At 46.0% G+C, this 21,723-nt stretch overlaps 1 protein-coding gene across 1 annotated transcript in view; it reads left to right on the top strand.

Moving 5' to 3' along the window:
* Positions 1 to 1,121: 1,121 nt before the first annotated feature.
* The window catches only part of PACRG (parkin coregulated), a gene marked incomplete at its 3' end in the record, with an annotated part of 38,366 nt that continues 17,764 nt past the window's right edge, over positions 1,122 to 21,723 (top strand). Inside the window, 2 exon segments of the mRNA XM_078624165.1 lie at positions 1,122 to 1,229; positions 1,946 to 2,080. Coding sequence (XP_078480291.1) covers positions 1,122 to 1,229; positions 1,946 to 2,080 — 243 coding nt within the window.

The raw sequence follows: 21,723 nt of genomic DNA, 5'->3' as shown, positions 1-21,723 counted from the left end.
CTATCATATCCTCATGGGACCTTTTGTTTGGTGTGTGTTTTTACTCCACCTTGCTGTTTAATGTAATAATTTTACATGATTATTTATTATCAATTATTATTTATTTGGATTTTGATTCTTCACTATTATTATTATTATTATTGTTATTATATATTATTGTTGTTGTTGTTGTTGTTATTAATGTATATTGTACTTTTTAATGTATGTGTACACAGGGTTTTAGGAGGTTAAAGTGGCTGGTTGATGACCAGACAAATAGTATTTTACTGAGGTGACGTCTACTGAAGTCTTAATTACTCATGCAATTGCTCAGTTAGGCAGTAGAGATCAGAGTAAGATCATTGTCACGGGGTAAAACAAGGCAACAAAAATGCAGTTTACATTGAACCAGAAGTGCATAGCAGTGAGTGCATGTGCAGATGAGCAGATTTACATGATACTTATATGTACAGAATTAACAGGATGCTGTCCATAGAACAGAACAGGTGCACAAAAGTGCAGCTGTGCAATAACAGTAGCTTAGTAACATAACAGTAACAAGTCAAGCACTTACTGTATTGATTATTGATGGACTGGTTTGGCTGGTCTCAAAGCTGATAGATGCAGGTATACAAACCTTTTACCCTAATGAGATTCAGTATTCCCCAGTATGCTAAACAAGTTCTCCAAGCTTTTTTTTTTTTTTTTTAAATGACTGCAATCCCATGGTGCATTATCGGCGTTTTAATGCAGCGAGACGCTCCCTCTGGGTCCCACACAATGGTTTGTCGTCTCTTCATGTTCCTCTTGAGCCAAGCTTGGCTGGCACCCGGCAACACGATGAATACGAAGCTGAAACTTTGATCCACGGTGTGTTTCATCACTCCAATGGCAGACTTACTGAGCTGCGTTTTTTTCGGTGCTTTATGTGTTGTGTGTTTTTGGATTATGCAACAAACGGGCAACACCAGTGAATGACGTAACTCGAAAAAAAGGGACACTACCAATGAAGAGCATCACAGTAATAGACTTGAAGCACCTTATAGAGTGTTCGCAGGCGGCCACGCTCGCCCCTGTGACCAAATTCACTTTCTCCACGGGAGGTAATCTGAGGATTAATGACAGCAACACATCTGCCTGTCATGTCGCGGCGCCACACAGATGGCTGGGAACGCACACAGGAGGCACAGAAGAAGATTGGCTCCGACATTCAGTCATTTGGCCGCTACAACATGTTGGAACTCTCCAATGTTTTCAATCATAAAAAGCCAAAGTACCAGTTCATTTGAAAAGTCTGGTTAGAACATAGGGAGTGTTTATTTTATTTCATTTTATGTATTTATTTCATTCAATTTCAATTAATTTTTTACTTTTTTCCCCAGTAATTTTAATTTTTTTAAATGTTTTCTTCTTTTATTGAGGTTATTTTGGCGTAATTGGTTGTCACGGCTCCTTGAGCATCGCTTGTTATTATCTTGGCAGTTTGTTTTTAAAAAAAAGTTGGAAGTCATTCATATGGTCAATAGAAGTCCAAAGGACCTTTTTCTCATCTTAAAATCGCTTGGATGCCCTGCGCTGACTTTATATTTGTTATATGAGTAGGAGCACCATCAGTGGTGAACCCGACAATCGCAGCAGACACTGCGGCCGGTGTGATACGAGTCCCATTGTCTTTAAGTGGCACAGTAATAGCACATATCCAATATGGAGGCAGAGAAAAGATGATCCTAACAATGCCTCTGGCAGCGCCTCTGGCTACAGGGCTCTCTCACACACACACACAAGAGCAGAGGAGCAGGCGCATGTGTCTCACTGAATTACTTTTAAGAAAAAGCCGTGGGAGTGATTCCATTCTAGTGAGAAAAAAACCCCAGAAAAACAGTCAATTCTGATTTGGTACAACACCACTTGCGTGTCTGTTCATTTCTGCGTTTCACTCTTTCATCTCCACTCTGCCCCTGACCAGGTGGTGGGCCCCCCGTCGGCGGGGGCTTTTAGGAAGCGCCCCTCCAAACCCACCATGTTTCGTAAGTTCTACGAGCGCGGAGAGTTCCCGATGACACTGAAGCACGACACCAACGGCAACCGCATCGCATGGAAGGTAGGACCGCTGTTGGAAATAACATCCATAACCTCACATAACATTTACAAGCAAATGTAAAGCTACTGGGACCTCATTAGATGAAGAAAAAAACAACATCAAACCACTCTTCGGGGGAAGCTTTACACATTGAAATGAAACAGTTTGTGCTCTTTCTCATGTTCCAGTGTTGTCCTCTAGGAGGCAGTGTAGATCACTGTCACGCCGCCAATCACAGACTCCATCAACTCCACAGCAACTTGTAGTCTGTGCACAACACAGGGTGGAACTGTATATTTGTGTGTGTACTGTCGGTGTGTGTTTCAAAGCAGTTGCAAAGCCTCCGCAGAGCCATTAGCCTCCTGAACAGCACAGTGTGTGGGACGGATGCAGTCCTCACATTTCCATATTGCTTTATTTCAGCTCAAACTACTCTAGCAGCTCTTCCACTGCCGCGGTGCAGCAGCCAGTCCTAATGACATTTATTCATCGTGAGCGATGATAAATGAGTGGAACACATGATTCCCTTTTCTACACCCTTGCTCCTGCTGCAGAGGCGAGTGTGTGTGTGAGCTTCCTCGCTCATTGTCTTCAGGTGTAAAAAACTGACAAAGGATCTGTCTGTGCGGGAATTATTTATGCGAAATGTTCAAGTAATCTTTGCATTGGTGGGAAATAACGGATTTATTCTGCGCGCTGGCCACGACATGTGCTCAGCAAACAGTTTACGTCCCGTTCTGCCCAATATTGAGACACAGACCAGACGTTTTCCTCTCCGTAGAAAGATGATGACATTAGTGATGAAACTCCTTGTGAGTCTTTGCGTTTGCACTTGTTTGTGGCACGTCTTTCGGCAGCCTGTGAAGCAGGGAGGATTTTTTGTGACATGTTCTGTGAAGGTCCCATCGCTAATGCATCATGAGCACAATCGTAGGACATTGTCATGCATTTAAAGGACTTCATAAATAGAGAAAATCATGTCAAGGTGTCTCATACTCTTAGAATACATATTTATTATATGTATTCATAATATATAATGATCTGTTTGTGTGATCTTCTTGTTGGTTTGGTTGTTTCATCGTATTTCTTGATTATTGCGAGATGCTGCATGAAGGATGATGTGCAAATTATTGTTATTGTCTGTTGTAGTTGTCTTATTCATTCATTTTTTTTTTGTCCAACCCCCCTTCTCCTCTATGGTGAATGAACAGTGTTGTTATTTATTCATGACGGCTCCATGAAACCTTAAAACCTTCTTTGGGTTTGTCACTCTCAGTAGAGCTGCTCGGTGTTAGCGTGTCAGGTGTGTTGTTATCTATGTGTAGCCGTGATGAGGGTTGGCGTGTTTGCACAGAGCCGCCCTCGGGGCACGGGTTCAAGGCGGCAGGTCTGGATCAATCCCCGCCGAAGAGCTCAGCCCGCCAGCAAATAAAGTGTGAAAGCGAGAGATTCTTTCAGGAAGAAAAAATAAATGGTGTGTTGATTTAGTTTGAAGGATGTGTGTACTCAGGAGTAGAGTCCATGTGTTTTGTCTGGGATGAAATCAGTTTGTCTTCATTAAAAACTTGAAGAGCACAGACTGACAGATCCGCCAAGGTTTGGATAAATTCACTGCTGCACCCAGAATCTCCTACGTGGAGCGAGATACCAACAGAAAAGCTCTTTTGCTGCGAATCATACGCCGTTCATTTGAGGGGGTTGTGCTGGATGTTGTAAAATGAAGCTAGCTATCTACAGGTTGATTCTCTTGTCAGCATTTTGTCGGTTCGGTCGTAAGCAAACTGGCGACGTGTCTCGAAATCAGACATAATTAGTCATTGGTGAACCACAGAGCCTACGTTTTATTGTTTGCCATTACTCATGCGGCCCCAGTCATCATTTTATGGCTTAAAGTCTCCTTTGTTAGGATCCAGTAGTATTTATGAAGGAGTCTCCATAGATTTGTTTTGATCTGAATGGTTCGAGGTAGAGCTCTGGGCCGGTGTTATTTGATGAATATGTCCCTGCAGATGGAAAATAATTGCTCCTATTCATAACGGAATGTAATTGCCAGGTCTGAAATGCTGTGCAGCATTTAAAAAAAAACAACATGATTCTGTCCAAGCTGTGAGTGGAACCCGGAGAACAAGCAGCATTCCTTCAATACAGATAGACGCCGTTTCACAGGCTTTTCTCACGGCCCACTGTTTGCATGCACCCTGAAACAATCCAGACCCATGTATTATTTGAAAGTGGAGACGAGGTGCCTGTGCCCGGAGACACAATCCGCACCGGTTTCAAAGCTGGTCGCTATTAAGTTAATTTACATTTTATCAAAACAACATTTTGTGTCTTACCTGATGTTCTTGTTACTGTTCCTTGTTGCAAAATCCATCCAGCTTGTTCCCTATTCCTCCTCGTGTTGACACGTCTGCTTAGAGTCACACTGCTGTTTGTTAATCTTTAATGTTTGTATAAAAAGAAGTCTAACTTGACACTTTTACCTCAGCTGCTCATGTTAGCATCACTAACGCCTGTCTGTCCTCACACTCGCAGCCTGATCACAGCTGGGTCTTCTCCAGGCTGCTGTGATATCGCACATAACGTTAACCAGACCTGGAACCTGCGGTAATGGAACCAGACCTCCTCTGGTCATTCAGACATTCATCCAATAAGCACACCTGGTTGAGTCTTAGGTTCCAGGGGTTCAGGTGAACGTGTGAATCTAGTGCGTTTGTGTGTTGTGTGTCTGTACGCTCACGGGGGGAAATGCAAGTGAACTAAATGTCAAGGGCAAGTCGAAAAGCAGGAGGTTGAATCTGAAAGGTAATTTGGCTCTCCAGAGGTAAAAGCCTCAGCTGTAATGACGCACTCAGGTAAAAGCTGTGCACGTATGGGGAACATGTGCGGCAGATAGATAAGAGCGAGGCGAACGAGTTCCTGTGTGTATTCCGATGATTGTGTGTGTGTGTCGGTGCATTTTTGTGTGTGTGTGTGTGTGTGTGTGTGTGTGTTTAGTGTCATGGTGTAGAAGGCCTGAAACAGCACTGTAATCTACAGAGATCCCTCTGCCAAAAGGAGGGAGGTGTTAACTGTGTTCGTTGGGGTGGGGTGGGTGTGGGCTGTGGGGTGTGTGTGTGTGGGGGGGGTGTGTGGGCTGTCTCCACTGGGACGCGGCAATCAGGAGACATGGCAGCTTGGCTCTCACTTATAATGGATGAGCTGAGGTCTTCACGCGTTCCAACTCTCGCTCACCACCGACCACCACGCTCCGCAGGCAGAAAGACGTCACAACCAGCTCACGCACGTACCGTAACCCCCTCAACAGCCTTGTTTATTTCATTTCATTGATTGCCTGTCGACTTGATCTCGTCCCCTGATCTCCGGTTCGGCCCGTGTCTCCTGTGAGATGCAGGTTGTTGCTGTTCCTCCTTCATATAAGTCTCAAACCGTTTCTGTGGACACACTCTGTGACATCCACCCACACACCTAGCTTATGTACTTTATCTATTCCCCTTTGTCCTGGTGCAGGGGTCTGTCTGGGGGCAGGGGGAAGAAGCCATTGTATGAAAATATCGATGCAAACCGGATTTTCGTGCACCCTCCGCCGCCAATTCAGCCTCAATCGGCAGAAGGGGAGCACGGACCGGGGTGGGCGGGCGGGCGGGTGGGACAATCAATTAATCTGATCAAGGGCCTTAGGAAATGGAGAGTGTAAGCGCTCCTTGGGGATGGATATCCATCTCCTTGGGATGATTGAATTACACACAGAGGAAGAGTTGGAGAGGAGGGAGGGCTGGAGAAATGAGGCGGTTCGGGTGACAAAGGATGAGGGAGCATGGGCTTCGGAATCGCAGTGGGAGTGCGCGAAAGAAAAGCCAGAGAATGAAATAGAGCAAAAGCAAGAGTGGGGTGAAAGAGAGATGATGTCATTGCCAAAAAAAGCAGCAGAGAGGAGCCTTCTTTCCCCCGCTCTCCTCTCCCTTTTACATTTTTATGTGTCATCTCTCCTGGCTGATAACTGCTTCCTTTGACAGCTATATTACAGGCCATAGGTACATCATTTCGCCTCGGTGTCAATTCACAGCTGCGTTCCACTCAGGACAAATTTGTCATTTGTTTAACAGTCAACGGTAAAACGGTTTACATATGGAAGGTCCTCGGCGTCTTATCTGCTCCAGCGCGGATACAGAGACGAGTCGATTGTTCGCTGTCTGCCGTGGTTTCTTTACTCTTCCATTGTTTTGGAAACGGCACAATGCGGTGCGTCGTACTGCGTGGAACTGCCTGGTTCTTTTCACCAGAAAATGACCTTCTCTTCTACTTCTGTCAAATGAATATCGTACTTTCCCTCCTTCTCCATGCGAATGATTTCTTCTCTGTTATGAGCACTTGGAGCTTTGTCGGGGAACCTTTGAATAGACAGTATAAAATGGGGTTAACCATGCGTTTTCTCCAGCTCCCCGGCGGAAAGCTGGATACTTGGGGGGTGGGGGAGTGGGGGGGATAGTTCTGTGTCATCAGGAAAAAGATGAAACACAATAAGAGGAGAGAATATGAACAAGCCCCCCTGGGCTTTTTTTTGCTGGGAGGCAAGAGAAGAGAGGAGTTTAGATTAGAGACAGGAAAAAAAAAACAGACTGGAAAGAAGGAGGAGGTCGAAGGAAAAAGCCTCCAACAAAAAACACTGGTTTACCGCCGAGGCCCGAATGAGCTGCCTCCCTGGAGGGGGAGAACAGTCGAATGACTGCTGGGACGAAGACCGATGAGCTGCTGTCCCTGCTGCTGATGTAGCTGCAGGAGTGGAAGGAGCTGCTGGAACGGAGGGTTCCTGCAGAGAGAGCTTGTCTTCGGTCCGGAGCCGCTCCACTCCCCGCGGCCATTATTCATAGCAGACGAACACCACATGAAGCTAATGATGGTTGTTTAGCCTGTGGTGGTTCTACTCTTGCTGTGGCATGAGACAATAGCAAAAAATTGAATTTTTTGTTGTTTTGTTGGAATTCTAAAGAAGCTTTCATTTCTAAAGAGGACTTACAACGTGGATGGATCAGAAAATGTTTGCCACGTCCATCTGTCCTTTCTGCTTTGCTGGATGAAGTCACCTCACACGTTCCATATGAATTCCATTTGTTTTCACACGCAGACAACCGAAGAAACACAAATGACTTCCCAAGATAATGGTTCCTACAACCGCCGACCTAAACTGACAGATGTAGACACGGCTGGACTATTCTGTGAGACTGTTGCTCCACCTCTGGTCCCCCTCTCCTTCCCTCCGGACCCCTCCGGTTAATCTCAGCTGCCTCTCCGGATTCTCATTCCTCCAATCCCTGCAACAACCTGGCACATCTGACAGCCGCGTGCAGATGGTGAAACGCTGTCCTTCGGAAACCGAGGACCGCTAGACTTCTTTATGGGCCGAAGGGCGGGGAAGAGCTGTGGATAGCTGGAGAGGTAAACAACAGAGAGCAAAGTGATAGATGGCGTCACAGCGAGGAGAGGGAAGGAGACTGTGGAAGGGGAAAGGGTGGCTCCCAAATTAGACAGAGACAGAGGACGGACAGAGCGGGACAAGGCTCGTCTGCCAAGGCTACAAATCAGCAGCACCCCTCCCTCCCACAAAATAAGCCAGAGATCTATTGATTGGCACTCGTATTTGCTGGCGGGCTCCAGCTCAAAATGGAGCCTTTAATTAACTTAATGGACCAGCTGCAGCTGTATGTGAGCCAGTGAGGGAGGAATAGAAACAGATAGATCGAGGCAGAGAGGGTGTGAGAAGCAGCGTAACCAATAAGTGGGGTTAACTGCAGACCGCCGCTGCTATCAGTCAGGATGGACAGGACAGGCTAAGGAGGGAGGCGCAGGTGAGAGAGTCCTCATAGCTCCTTGGTGCCCCCACCTGCACCCCCCTCTACATAGTCATCAGCCAACATAGAGCCTTCAGTCCCACTATCGGCGGCCATTTTCAAGTACTTTTTGATGGCGGCGAACAGGGCCGTGGTCGGTGCTGGAGATGTGAATTCCAGGACATGTGGCCATCCACGTCTGTTCTCACATAAAGGACCCCCCGCCCCCAAAGAGAATCTTTGCACAAATTACACACCAACCAACTTAACCAGAGTATTTTGGGGCTGATTGTTGGGTGGGAGCCCCCCTGATGGTTGAGTGCCCAAAGCAATTGCTGACTTACGCCGATATGCTAAGTCTGTCCCCCTGAGACCAGGTTCCCATTGAAATCAATGGGCAGATAGAGACACTACACTGCAAAGAGCTTGTGCTGAGGCTAGCTGAGATATTTTCACCGTTGAAGTAGATGGTAGGTTGTCCTGAGGGGCAGGACGGCCAGCGTCGTTGACACCCACCTGCAGTAAACTGTCGTTTGGTGGAACTGGCGTGTTGGTGTGCGACGTCCATGTTAGCCAGACCTCCATTTCTGTACATGGCTGCCCGCGGCCCCCACCCCCTGCTGCCACCTCCCTTATCAGCCATTCTCATTCCTGTCCACTCATCCATTCTGTCAAAGGTTAATTGGATTGGAAATGATTCGATTCATTCTGGACGTTAATGCTGTTATCATGCTTTTGTTTGAAAAAAAGAGAAAGAAAAACTACCCCCGCCTGCACTTAAGCCTAATTTAAAATAAAAGGAAAAAGAAAAAAAAATCCAATTTAATCTTTTTTTCCCCTTCTTTCTCTGGCTCGAGCTTGTACCCACAAGTCTTTTCCTTTAAATTATGGCAGAATTTCATTACCTTGAAAGCTTTTCTGCTCCCTCCCCGCGGCTCCCCTCCCTACCTCCAATACTTTGAATGGATCAGGACTAATGTCTTTCTTGTAACCTCAAGGTCGGAATATTTGGATCCATAGAAGTGCTCAAGGGTCCCTGTGATTAATGCACTGTACAAAGTACCGTGGAATAATGCGGTGGCTGATGGCCGCACACACATACACACTCGCGCGCACACACACACACACACAACCACATCAATCGGAGGCAGTTGGAGGTAGAGGTGCCCCTGTCAGTGCCCTTGATGTGGATCAGGGGAAGCACTCCTATTCAAATAGGGTTACCCAGAGGCCTTCTGACAGTGTCATACAGCGCCTCTGTTCCCCAGAGAGCTTCATGCCATTCTTTCCTCCGTGTGCTCCATCTTTTACTTACACAGGCTTCATTGGGCCTGTGGGCCCAACCCCGGCTGCGACTTTCCTCAGAGCCGCTTAGAGAATGGCGGCTTTCCATCGAAGCACCACATCTCGATGGGTCTTTTTGTAAGTTGTGTGTCATTAGAGAGTTACATTATCACTCTTTATTTCCGTCCAGGGATCACTAAAGTAATCGTAGTTTCGATTCTCATCCCGACCTCGAAATGTCGTACTTCTGATTACGACCTGACTACGACGGCGGTCTTGATGTTGTTGTTTTTCGCTGGCGCAGATCCCCCGCTGTGGCTGACGTGCACTCTAGTCTGTGCGCTATTGATCAGAGACACGAGGCCTCTCTGTATTAGTAAGTTGATTGCAGACCTGCAGATGCCATCTCTGCTTTTTGTTAATTATTTACATTGGTTTGCACAAATCTGATCAATAGTTAATTGAGCCAGCAGAGAGACAAACTGTGTCGACAGAATTTCCAGTGCTTCTACTCAGTGCTTCTTTAATTCTTCAACCCTTAAACATGATAACACTGTATTTTACTATAATTGGCTTCTAGAAAAAGGGAGCCAGCTTGTATGGAACATTTATTGGCTTCATGCTCTGCTCGCCAGTCTACTCTTCTTAAGGCACCAATAATTCTAAACGGCAACATTTTCAGGGAGTAGAGGACTCCCGGCCATTCGCTTGATTGAAGTGCCATTTAAAGTGGCAGGTCGCTGACGAGAATTCACTTCGAGCAGCCTTCTCGGGGCAAAGTGCTGGGAAAACCAATCCTCCGAAGTCTAGGAAACCTATTCATCAAAGCAACTAGGACCGAATCTATATGTATGAACACATCGTATGAACGTTGCCGGCGTAAAATAGATAGTTTTCATAAAGGGACTCATCAATAGATACAGGTCATTACGTACATTTTCTTATTCAGCGGGTAATCAGCTTCTCATTCCACAAATTGCCCACTAGTGGATTAAACACAGACTGGTCTGTGAGTAAAAATGCACTATTAGTCTACCTTTATTGGTATTTATTTTAATATTATAAACTTTCCATCAAACAATATGCTTTGACTGTGTTAAATTAGAGACTTTACAGCTACTAAAAAGCAACGACGCTGCATGGAGTTGACAAAGTTGACAAAGGTAACTAGGTCTCAGCTGTACGATTAAACTGGCTGGGCTGATGAACAGAATTACTTGACGTTAAAAATTGCTGCTCATTGACACACATTATTGGCCCAGAAGGGGTGCAGAGTACAATGCTGTCATCTGTCGTGACAAAATAGCAGCAATTATCGCTCCTTGACGGTGACACCGAAGGTGCAGCTCACGCTTGTCCTCAGGTTTTCACTCTTTTATGCAGAAATGTCGATGCAGTGAAACGTTCAACTTCAAAATGAAGCCGCCGTGATTCATCATGATGGATGAATAACTGCAGAAATGACCACAATTATGACTTTAGAATAACATAACAAAGCGATTTCTAATAATACTGAACGTTATTACTGCGCATGCAGCTGGAAGAGCAATGATAAAACTAGGATTAAAAACTGTAAAACTCTGGAATCTAAATCATTCAAAGAAGACTATAAATAAAAGAATTGTACTAAAACATTAAAGAAGGCAAATGGAATTTTTTTTTTTGAGGAGGTGCCGCCTGCTGATGCTAGTTCGAAGATTGCGTGGAAAAAAATAGGTTATAAGCTTTGTCATTGAAACTTGCAAACACACAGATGCCTCAGCCTTTTTAGTCAGTAGATCCCCGGATACAACGCCGATAACACGCGGCAGGACGAGGATTGAGAGTCCAGACCAGTCAGCCCTGAGGAGCAACACATCTCATTAATAATACATCTTGACTGCCACAAGTCCACCTGCTGGGAGGGGCGGAATGGAGATTGATAGTGTGTGGTGATTCATAAATGCACTCTCACCCGGTCCCATCCGTGGTCACATGACACTGGAACAAAATACAACAAATCATATCGTAGCCAGGATCGTATCACAAGTCGTTAGCGGTGGCAGACGTAAAAGGGTGACACTGTTGCAGTGTAACGCATACGAGACCCCCCTCCCCCCCAAAGTGTATAGCCACCATACATACGTGATCAGTGTGCTCTGTAGAGGTGCAGGGGGGTTATTTCTTCTGTCACAGGCACATGATTTAATCCAGGTAAACATGGCGGTGAATTTCTGTGTGTAATGGCGCTACATGCTGGCGCTGCACTTCTCAGATTGCAGGCTGCAGATTTATCAACGGATCTGTCCTGTTGCCTTGATGTCTGCGAGGATTCAATGAACCCTAGGAGAAGTTTTTGCGCAGTGGTGAAGATTTATTGGGAGGTGCTCTCATAGTTTTCAAAACCTTGGAATCGTTCCACTTAATCTGCAGTGCAACAAATTACACATCATGTAGCATTGCAATGAGATGTGGGGACCTGGTTTTTTACATCTCACCTCATGTCAAGAACCTCTTCCATTATTGGATTTTTTTTAAATGATATGCAAAACAACATTTTTGAGCACCAGATTGCAGATACCAAGACGTTCCAGACATTTAACATTTAACAATAAAAGTAAGCTCTTAAGGATAATGATACATATAACAATAATACAAACTGATCAGAATAAAATAACAAATACGATAGTTACAGTCCCTTACAGTACAGTATATACAATGAACTCCACGTGTGTGGAATGAGGTAAATGAGATCTAGCTGAGGTATTGATTTGTCATATTTAGTCCAGAGCAGGTAGGTGGGGGTTGAGGGGCGGTGGGGGCAGAGTCTGTGGAGCGATTGGGCGGAATTTTCGAGGGAAGTAGCAGAAGCACCAAAATGACTGGTTTTATCCAAACCAAATAGTTTCTGTAGGAAAACTACATATGCCTTACTCACATCATCCAATGTTACTACATTACAGTAAGTGTGTGTATGTGTGTGTGTGTGTGTGTGTGTGTGTACAAGTGAACTTTTATGTCCAAGTGACTGAGTGATAGGAATGATTAAAGTTATTAAAGTAATCGGTGCTGCCACTCCTCAGGGGCCAAACTGCATCTGAATCTGTTTGTGCTGCAGGACCCTGATGCATTATGAACAGAAATCCATCTAACTGTTTTTGTCCCCATTTTCCAGATGGAGCCGCGTGTTTTTCCATTGTTAACTGACAAACGTGTCGATGACTAATCTGCCCGGGTGTTCGAACACCGCACCTTGTATTGGCTTTGGCGTTTCCTTATCTCTTTTCTGTTTCCAGTCTGACACTGATAAGAGACTGAGTGGAGGGAGGGGGCGTTTGGGGGGAGAGCTGTGTGTGTGTGTGTGTGTGTGTGGGGGGGGGGGGGTAGAGAGTGGTTAAAAAAAAAAGAACTCGAGTGTCGATGAAATGAAACCACACGTCACTGATGTCTGACACAAGACAAATCACACTAATAATTACTATACTATATAATATAATACTACTATATAATACTAAATATATATGTTGAAAAGAAAAAAAAATCCCCACCACTTTTCCAACTCCAGTATATAATTTTAAACATGAAATTTCATGGGTCAAACAAACACCAGCACAAATTTAAAGATTTAAATTTGAATCTTAAAGAATAAATACACAGGGGCATCCATTCTGCAGCATTCCTAGACAGTGCTTTGGTTTTCATGCACACACACACACACACACACACACAAACACAAGCAACTAGTCCATTTTTCTCAGCCAGAGGAGGAAGGTTCGGGTAATTTGTGTTCAGACAGATGAGTAATAGAAGGAGGGAGCAGCGTGGTGCCACTGACTCCAGAGCTTCAATCCAGGTCTGACCTGACCCAGCACTATTGCTAAATCTGCCTTGTTACATGACGGGTGCTCTGGCTCACCTCGCCTCACCGAGACAACCCCCTGGCTGCAATCTGGGTGTCTTTGTCAGCTCAGAGCAGCGCGGCCGCGAGAATCGCTGAGGTTGTGGATTTTCTTCTCTTCCCTCACTCAATCTCTCTGCCCCCTCCCTTCTTCCTGCCCAGCATCCACTGATCAGCATTTTTTTTCATCGCTGTCACCTATTCACACTTCTACGAGCTTTCCCTACACTGGGGGGAGGGCGCTAAATGAGAGCTAGAGACCTCCTACCAGCAATCAACAGCACATAGACACTAGTCTTTTGATGGCTTTTTCTCAGTTGCAGTGTTTTCTTGAAGGGAAGTTGTCGAGGCAGATGACCATCTACATGTTGCCTAAGAGCTAGCTCATGTTTATGTTGGGATTCTAATCAAACAGTTCTCTTTTCCACCAGCTCGGCTCCACTCGACTTTTCGCGTGGTGATGATACCTGGTACTTTTTTTGTACCACGTCTGTCGAGGTTCCAAGCGAGCTGAGACTGAACAGGTGATGTAAACAAATTGCCGTCCTCTCATTGGTCACTACAGACAGACGGGCCGTCCTAAGTTCTTCTTTGCTGTCAGGGAATGGTAGTTTACCCCAGTCTGCTCTGACCTTTGACCTATGCTAGACCAACCTAGGTTCACAATAGCCTAGCATGAACGTCACAGAGAGAAGTAAATAATGTGTGAGCTCCTCAGTTTCTCCTTCTTTCAGTTGACTTGTTGCCTTCTGACACCAGGTAATGGAATCAGCCTCGGCATTGCACTGTTGTAAACGCTATCAGCACAATGTCATCATCATTACCCTTATGTGCCCCAGCTGCACCTCCCACATGCACTTTCTGACATAACACACACACGCAGATGCATGCACGTAGTACGCACACAGACCATGGGACATCTCATTTGCGATGCAACACACAGCCAGTCTTCACCCTGTGGCCTCTCAGGAGTACATGTCAGGACTGAGGTTTACAATTATTGTGTGTTTTTCAAACCTTCCATGTATTTACAGCCACACCAGCCCAACATAGATCCCCATAAACACTCCATCCTGGTTATTACCTTTGCCATGGATGTTAGTTTTATGTATTTTTTTAGCACTAACTAATTTTCATTGCTTTTTCACTTTGACCCTGACCCATTACGAGGTCGGCCATTCCGTTCAACTGACAGAATGCTGAACAGGCTAGAACTGGAGAGTGTGTGAGTGTGAGTAAATGCAACATTTAGGTCCGAGACCTCAATGGAACAGAAACAACTTCCAGCTGCCACATAAACTCACATGTTATGTAAGATTGTGAAATTAAAGTTTGGACGTGATACCGGTCCACAGTCTTTGAATGACAAACCAGAGTTTGAGTGTGTCAGCAGATCATCGTCTCACTTATAACAATCAGTGTCATCTCATAGTTTAAAAGCATACAAACTTTTAAGGACTCCCGGCTCTCATCTGCCCTGAGCTGGATGGGGGAGGGTGTTCCAGAGGTGTGGAGCTTGAACTAAGCTGCAGCGTCACCGTGGCAACCGCCAACTCTGTGATGTCTTTGGTGTTGACACACACCTGCCTGTCATTTTGACTCACACACTCAGTTTCCTCATTTCTTTCTTTCCATTATGATCCGTCTCATCTCAGTAATGGAGCCAGTCCGCCTACAGTCTGAGCATGCTGTTTGAGTTTAATTACACACTAAGCTCAAACAAAGAAATGGCAGTCGAGCAGAAGGTCATGATATTTACATTTTCGTAAGAATATTAAACTTACATGGAGGTCTGTGTCCTCTTCTTGCTCTTTATATTGTATCCTGTAATCCTGTTCACTGTTACTGGTGATAAATTAGATGAAAAGAAAATCAAAGGCCTGCCCAATCACATTACTATGCTCCTTTTTCTCTGCGACCTGTGTGTGATTGTGTGACTGTTTCTCATCCTTTTGTCAGTATTTATGTCAAACTTGCACAACATCTCAGCAATTGCAAGACGGATCGCCAGGCGGTTTGATTTCAGGGGAGTCTTTTAGTCAAGCCCCTGAACTTAGATCTAGAATAACTGATGTTCTTCTATTCCCTCCGGCCAGACTTTGGTGCATGATGAGGGGGGAAAAAAAAAGGACAAATGGCCACAGTTTCACTGAAATATGCAGTAAATATTGTGGTTCCCTGAACACAACACATAACACACGAAGGACCGGAATTGATTGTAGGTGTAGGTGAATCAGCATGCTGCTATCTGGGTAAAATCCTTTGTGGGTCTGTGGACGTGTGCCATCTTGACGACAGTGTTATTGTGACACAGTCACCCTCAGTGAAAAACCGTGGCGCCTTTTACATTTCAATCGCTACAAAACTGTGGGAGTCATTTGCCATTCTTTCTGGGCCACTGAGTGAAATATGGCTCGGGCTTGTGAAATGTCAGAATTGAAAAAGCACAGTGGTACACAGCGCTCTCATCTCGGATCTCCTCACTCTCCCCCTTTCTTTCCTTTACACTTGGCTTCCATTTGGACTAAAAGTCTCTCTTAATGGCTCTTTGTTATGGCAGGATTCATTTTATTCCTACAGCATGAGGACAAATGACCAGGACATGGCCGTATACGCAGAGTGCTCCACCTCTTACATAGGAAGAAAGGACAACGTGTATGTAGGGATATGTTGTATGGCCGTTGATACTGAAGCTGATTGCTTTTGTATTTGGAGCTGAATTGCAATAAAGCCGAGCAGAGCTTCGGGTTCAGGTGTGAAAATGTCAACAGCCGAGAGTGCTGCGTCTCCTGTGTCAGGCCTGATGGAGGACCGAGAGCGGCCAGACAACCATTTGTCTTCCTGAGTGAGTTTTCTAATAACCATAATGGCTGTGGCGATAAATTACCACGGACCTGTCACACTGAGCGCCGTGCAGCATCTAAATCTAACAACGAGCCCCAGCTAGCTCCTCGGAAGTTTTCAGAATAAAATTTGGTTACTCCCTCATTCCTCCAAGGAGCACTTTGAGGCACTAGTCAGTAACCAAACCCTTATCGAGCCTGGACAGAAAACCATTCCCCTCCTCTCTTTCTTCAACACTGAATACAATATTTAGCATCTCCGTGGCAGATTTCTTCTAACACTCAGTCCACATTACTGTTTGAATTATGTATCAGCGTCCGAAACCGAGTTGGTCACCTGTCTGACGGATTCACATTTTAGTGGGATAACAAATTAAGGTTGAAGCCTGATTGGAATGAGGTGTCATCTTATCCTTGACCCCCATCATCACACGCCCTTGCATGCTGGTGTTTTTTCCTTCACTCCACCACGGAGTTGACTGCCATCCCCGTGTGAGATGAGCGTGCTCGGTAATTGGAGCAGCGGGAGGCGATTTGCTTCCCGTCCTTCCCTCCAGCAGCAGCAGTTTTGCCGGTGGGCGGCCCATGGAGCGATGCCATCGTGCCCATTTGTCAGACAGGGTACAATTTCCTGGTCACCTGTTTCCATCCATAACTGAAAGTGAAGGAGGGAAAATGACGACTTTAATATGGCTCCTCAGGCTTCAAGCACCTGAGATGTCCAAGGTCACCATCATCACCGTAGATCGGGTCATATTTGTAAAGGATCGTGACAAAAGCCGGTCCGTGTGAAATTGCCTTCGGCGGCCGTCCTCTACCTGACGCCAAAGGAATTCTGCACAACATGCAGGGTTTGCTTGAAAGGCGTTTCTTTGACTATGTCACGTCATTTGGTCAGTCTTTGGATCAAAGCTCCAGTTGCTGTTTGAAACAGCCCATTCAACATACGCACAGGGATTATGAGCGGTGCTGCAGAGGAAAAGCAGCCCTTCTCAGCTCGCACCCCAGGGGAAAATACCACAGCACCATGCTCCTTAGTCCTCAAGTGTTCACTATTTACAAGTGACGCACTTCTCAGTCATGTGGGGCTCTGCTGATTTTTTTTTTTTTTTTGGTGCAGAGATGGATGGGAGGTACCATGCCTCTGGGAGGGTGTGTCATGTTGAAATGAGAGCTGCCTTGCATGAAGGATTTGCCCTTTAGCAACAGGCTAGAGATTCCAGTCCTTTTTGCCTCATGCCTTGGCCTCCTCATGCAGTAGCTTCCAGAGTCGACGTAATTTGGTGTATCTTCCTTTTTAGAATACAAAACAAGGCCTCTGCATTCCTGTTAACCGAGGTGGTTCTTAGCCAGGCGCCCTAAAACAAGGAATTCCTGCAGTGTGCATCTGTGCAGCACGATACCCACTCAAACTCTGCTTCCCAAACGTGGCCAATCACAACCTCCCATCTATCCATTTACCGAACCAATTACTTTTCTAATCCAGTGGTGCACCTGATACTGCTCCCATCAGACGGGACGCAGCACGGACAAAGGCTCACTTTGGACGAGCAGCGATGGTGGCTGTGCTCTCTGAATGTTTACAATCAGGAGCTGATGTTTGTAGTGGCGGGTTCGGGTGTTCTGTGAGAGAAGCAGGCTTCACATGGGGCTGGGCTTGAGGGGTTCCTTCACTGTTCGATTTGTTAAGACATCCAGGCTGAGCTTTTACACTAATATCTTCATCAGCATGGAGGATATTGTGAATGGTTGGTGTCGCAGCCTGTTGAAAGTATGTTCACATTTTGATCTAGTTGAAGTATTTTATCCACCAAGTTACTGTGCACGCCGTCGAAAAACATAGGCTGCAAGCTAGGCTGCAGGAATGCAGATTGCAGCTGAACAGTGCGCATACAAATTCCTGTAGCCACACTCTGATCCCGCTTGTCGTTGTTAAGTAAACTCCCTCTTTGATAGTTGATAATTCATTTAGTTGTGATGTGCAGAAATGCCCAGAAATGGCATTTCTTGTCAGGAGAGTTTCAGGGGTGAGGGACTAGGAGAATGGATGCAGCGATGGGAAGAGCCACGCTCTGAAAGGGAAAGAAGTCCCTGCTGTTACACGAGCTATAATGATGCACTGTTTGCGACCCCCCCAGACGAGTCTGATCAATAAGTCACTGCAATGAAGTGGCACATCGATTCCACCAATGACAGGGCATTTACAGGTTTAATCTGTATAATGAGTGTAACCTTTTTCCTTCCAGCCACCCGCTCTGTGCCTGGCATGAACACATCCAAGGCCAGCGGGGGGGTTGTTGGAGCAGGAGAAGATGGATGTCCAGGTGCGGGAGTGTTGGAGGGTATTGCTGCAGATAGGACGGAGGCCTTGGGCGAGGGGGGAGGGGGGCGCGCACGTGAGATAATGCAGAAAACACAAGGAGCAGAATTGTGAAGACAGCAAGTGGGTTCAAGCGCCGGGTGTTTGTGACACCTGTGTAAGATAGTGGAGGAACATCATGGCCGTGCATTCGTATGCAGTGGAGAGCGGTCTCCGAAGATGAATGTGTGTCATGGCCGAGGCGCAGCTGTGTGGACTCTTTTCCTCCTGCCTTCACTATCACACCAAACAACTCTTTCCTTTGGCCCGTTTCAGCAGGAAACGGCTTTGTGACATCCTCCACCATGCTGCTCATGTTCTCCGCTGGCTCACCGTGATAAATGCCACTCTGAATACTAGTTAGCACTGCACAAATAGACTAAGCATCACAATGAACTGAATGTGATGAACTAGAATTATAAATAACGAGTTGAAATGCTTTCCCTTCACTGCTTTCCCCTTATCCGCAATGTAGTTCACATCTTTTTTTCTTTTTTTTTTTAAGCAATGTCAGTTGACATAACTGACACTTGTTTGGAATGGTGGACATTAAAACACTTCATTAACTTTAATTGACCTTTAGATTATGTTTACATTTGTGTGGGTCGATCACAGTGAAAGAAACGAATTATTCAATGATTTTGGCCAATTTGTGCTAAGTTTGTGGGGAAAACAAAAACAACTAGAAAAATCCCTCTTCGAGAAATTTTGAAGTGGGTCTGCTCCGTCGCGGTCCGCGTCCCGTAGCCGACCCCCAACGTGTCCCGCGTGTGTGTGACAGACACAGGCTGTCGCAGCCGCTTTCCCTCCCCCTTTCTTCCTGCTCGACAGGGACAGGGGGAGCGGCCGCTTCGAGGCCCGTGGCGTGAGCGCCGTGCGTCCTATCGACGAGCCGCTTTTTTTGTCCGCGGCACAGGAAGTAGACCTATCCGAGGGTGTAAGGTTGTTTATATGTTGAAAGGGTAAAGGGTTGAAAAAAAATATTGTTTAGGCGCCGAACGTGTTTTTCGAAGGGTTTTTACCCTGCTCGCTGCCCTGTAGCGTGAAAAGGGAAAGACGTGGACCTTTCAAATTGACACATGTTGGAGGGGACAGAGAACACTACCATCTGGTAAAGTTTCAGGTGTGTAGGTCAAACGCAGACGACACAGGAGCAATTTGTTTGGAAAAAAACACATTCGTTTTCAGCCGAGATTTTAGGGCCAGTCGGCGCTTTCAGCGCATTTGCAGGAAAACCGAGAAAGACTGAGCTGTCAGGGTTGGAGATTCAGATTCCGCACAAAAATTCCTACAAAAAGAGTGTATTTTCATGTACCTGGGGCCACAGGAAAGGCCTCAAACATTAACATCTTTTCTGATGTGTTTTTCGATTTTGAGACGATTTGGCTGCATTTTCGACGGCGGACCTCGCCTTTCTGTGCACGTCACGTGAAAACGGTACGAGACAGGAGCTCGAGAGGCACGCGGCTGGAGAGCAGACGAAAATCTCTACCAAAAGAGTGTATTTTGATGTGTCACAGTCCAAACGGGAGCCCGCAATCTTGAGCTGTTTGTCTTTTTTTTTTTTTTATTCCTGAGCCTCTCACACTCTCCTCACTCTAGCTGTCCCTCTGGAATGTCAATGATTGTGTATGGGGGGACCTTTGACCCTGACTGCTCGCAGGCCGTAGGTCCCACCTGGACCACGCACACACCGCCGGGATCGGGTCGATACCCTGAACGCGTGCATGTATTTTTGTTACGGTCGAGTGAGTTTTGGCCGAGATATCAGCTCTTCTAGTGCGCTTCCATTCATTGTCTATGGCAAAAATCGCCCGTTTAAACGTAAATATCTCGTAAACCGTGGACGCCATAACGTGACGAAGTCATAGCATAGCGATCGGGATCGAGCCGGTCGATTCGAGTCCTGTCACGCAGCGTTCTGACGAACGCTGCGTGACTAGTAGCGAACCGAAATTTCGCCTGAAATAAATAATTAATATCGATAATAATAATAAGAAACACACGGGATTATAAGAGTGGCTCTGCCTTACGGCAGACCCACTAATAAAACCCAAAGTGATCAGGCCTCTAAGAAAAGTGACTGCTCAAGAAGTCGCAGCATGCTAGATGTTCTTCCCTGCGGGTGGAGGGAAAATGTCTCTGGGGCTCCAAGTGCTGTGAGCGCCTTGTCAAGCGACTGTTCCGTTGGTGTTATGATGTGTTTTTATTCTGTCAGCCTCATGCCCAGGGCAGGAGCCCCCCTCACAGCTGTGCCGCCTGCTACCCTCGCTTTGTGCAGAAAGGCTTCTCAGGGAAGTTGACTGCTTCCAGCCAGAGCCAAGTTAAATGCTGCTCTGCCGGTCCCATCCTCCTGCCCCCCCCCCACATTCTCTCCTCCCCTCTCCTCATCTCTTTGACTCCCAAGGACAAGGGGAGCCACTGTACAATGGGATGCCATTTATCACAGCAGGAACAATTACTGGAGACATTTCATTGTCAGAAAATTTCAGGCCAATTCTTCCTCCCATCTCTCTCTTTATCTCCCTCCTCTCCCGCCACCTCTCTGCCGTTCTTTCTTGCCCTCTCCGCCTTCCCCTCCATCTCTCCTCTGCTCTGCTCTGCCTTTTTCCATTGCTGCCATTGAGCTCCATTGCAGGTCAGACTCCCATTAGCCCGAGCCAATCACGGTAGATTACAGCGTCGAGGCGGTGGAGAAGTGTATTATATCTCATCTAAAGGCTCTGACAGACTTTCCTCCCTCTGTTTCGAACAATGGGATCATCTTTTTTTCCAAAGGAACGGCATGGAAAATTGCCTCTGATACTGTATCTCCAGCCTTGTGCTTTTAATGACGCCTTTCAGCATGCGGAGGGAAAGGCAACGCGTCGGTTGTTCAATCTCTCTGTTTGATCGCACATGCCAGCGGAGTCTGAGTTAAAGCTCAGCAGAGGAGAGCATGGACGGCTCTCACTGTGAAATTTGAATGAGATATGTAATGTGTCGGCTGTGGCGCGTGTGTGACGTCTGAAGCTCTTTAAAAGAGTGCTTGTGTGGTGTGTGTGCGCATGTGTGAGGTGGGGTTTAAATCTTTTACCGTACACTCATGAGTCACTTGACTGAATGTCTCCACAGTAAATGAAAGAAACACAGACAGGAAAGGTCAGTGGACTCTTTTACTTCTGCTGTTGTAAAGCAGCAGAAGCTGCTTTTTACATGTCAGTGGAAGTAGAGTGGCCGAATAATGGCCAAATAATTGGTCTTGGTGTAAGATGCCAAATATTGAACGTAGAAAAAGAATACTAAAAGAATTAAAAAAAAGAGATTTAAAATGATGATTAAATTAAATTATTAATGTTATATTTAGCTTTGGGGGAAGCAGGGTGTGGGGGGTACACAGTCTTTTCTGTACACCTCATATTTGTTTTACACAGGTAGTTAAATGTGTGCTGGTTGCCTTCATGATTTCTATAATCACATGACAGGAATAGACT

The sequence above is a fragment of the Lampetra planeri genome, unplaced genomic scaffold (genome assembly GCF_965212315.1).
Source record: "Lampetra planeri unplaced genomic scaffold, kcLamPlan1.2.h2 scaffold_644, whole genome shotgun sequence".
NCBI classification, from domain to species: domain Eukaryota; kingdom Metazoa; phylum Chordata; class Hyperoartia; order Petromyzontiformes; family Petromyzontidae; genus Lampetra; species Lampetra planeri.
The sequence above is the reverse complement of the archived record's forward strand: the minus strand, read 5'-3'. Positions and strand labels throughout refer to the sequence as shown.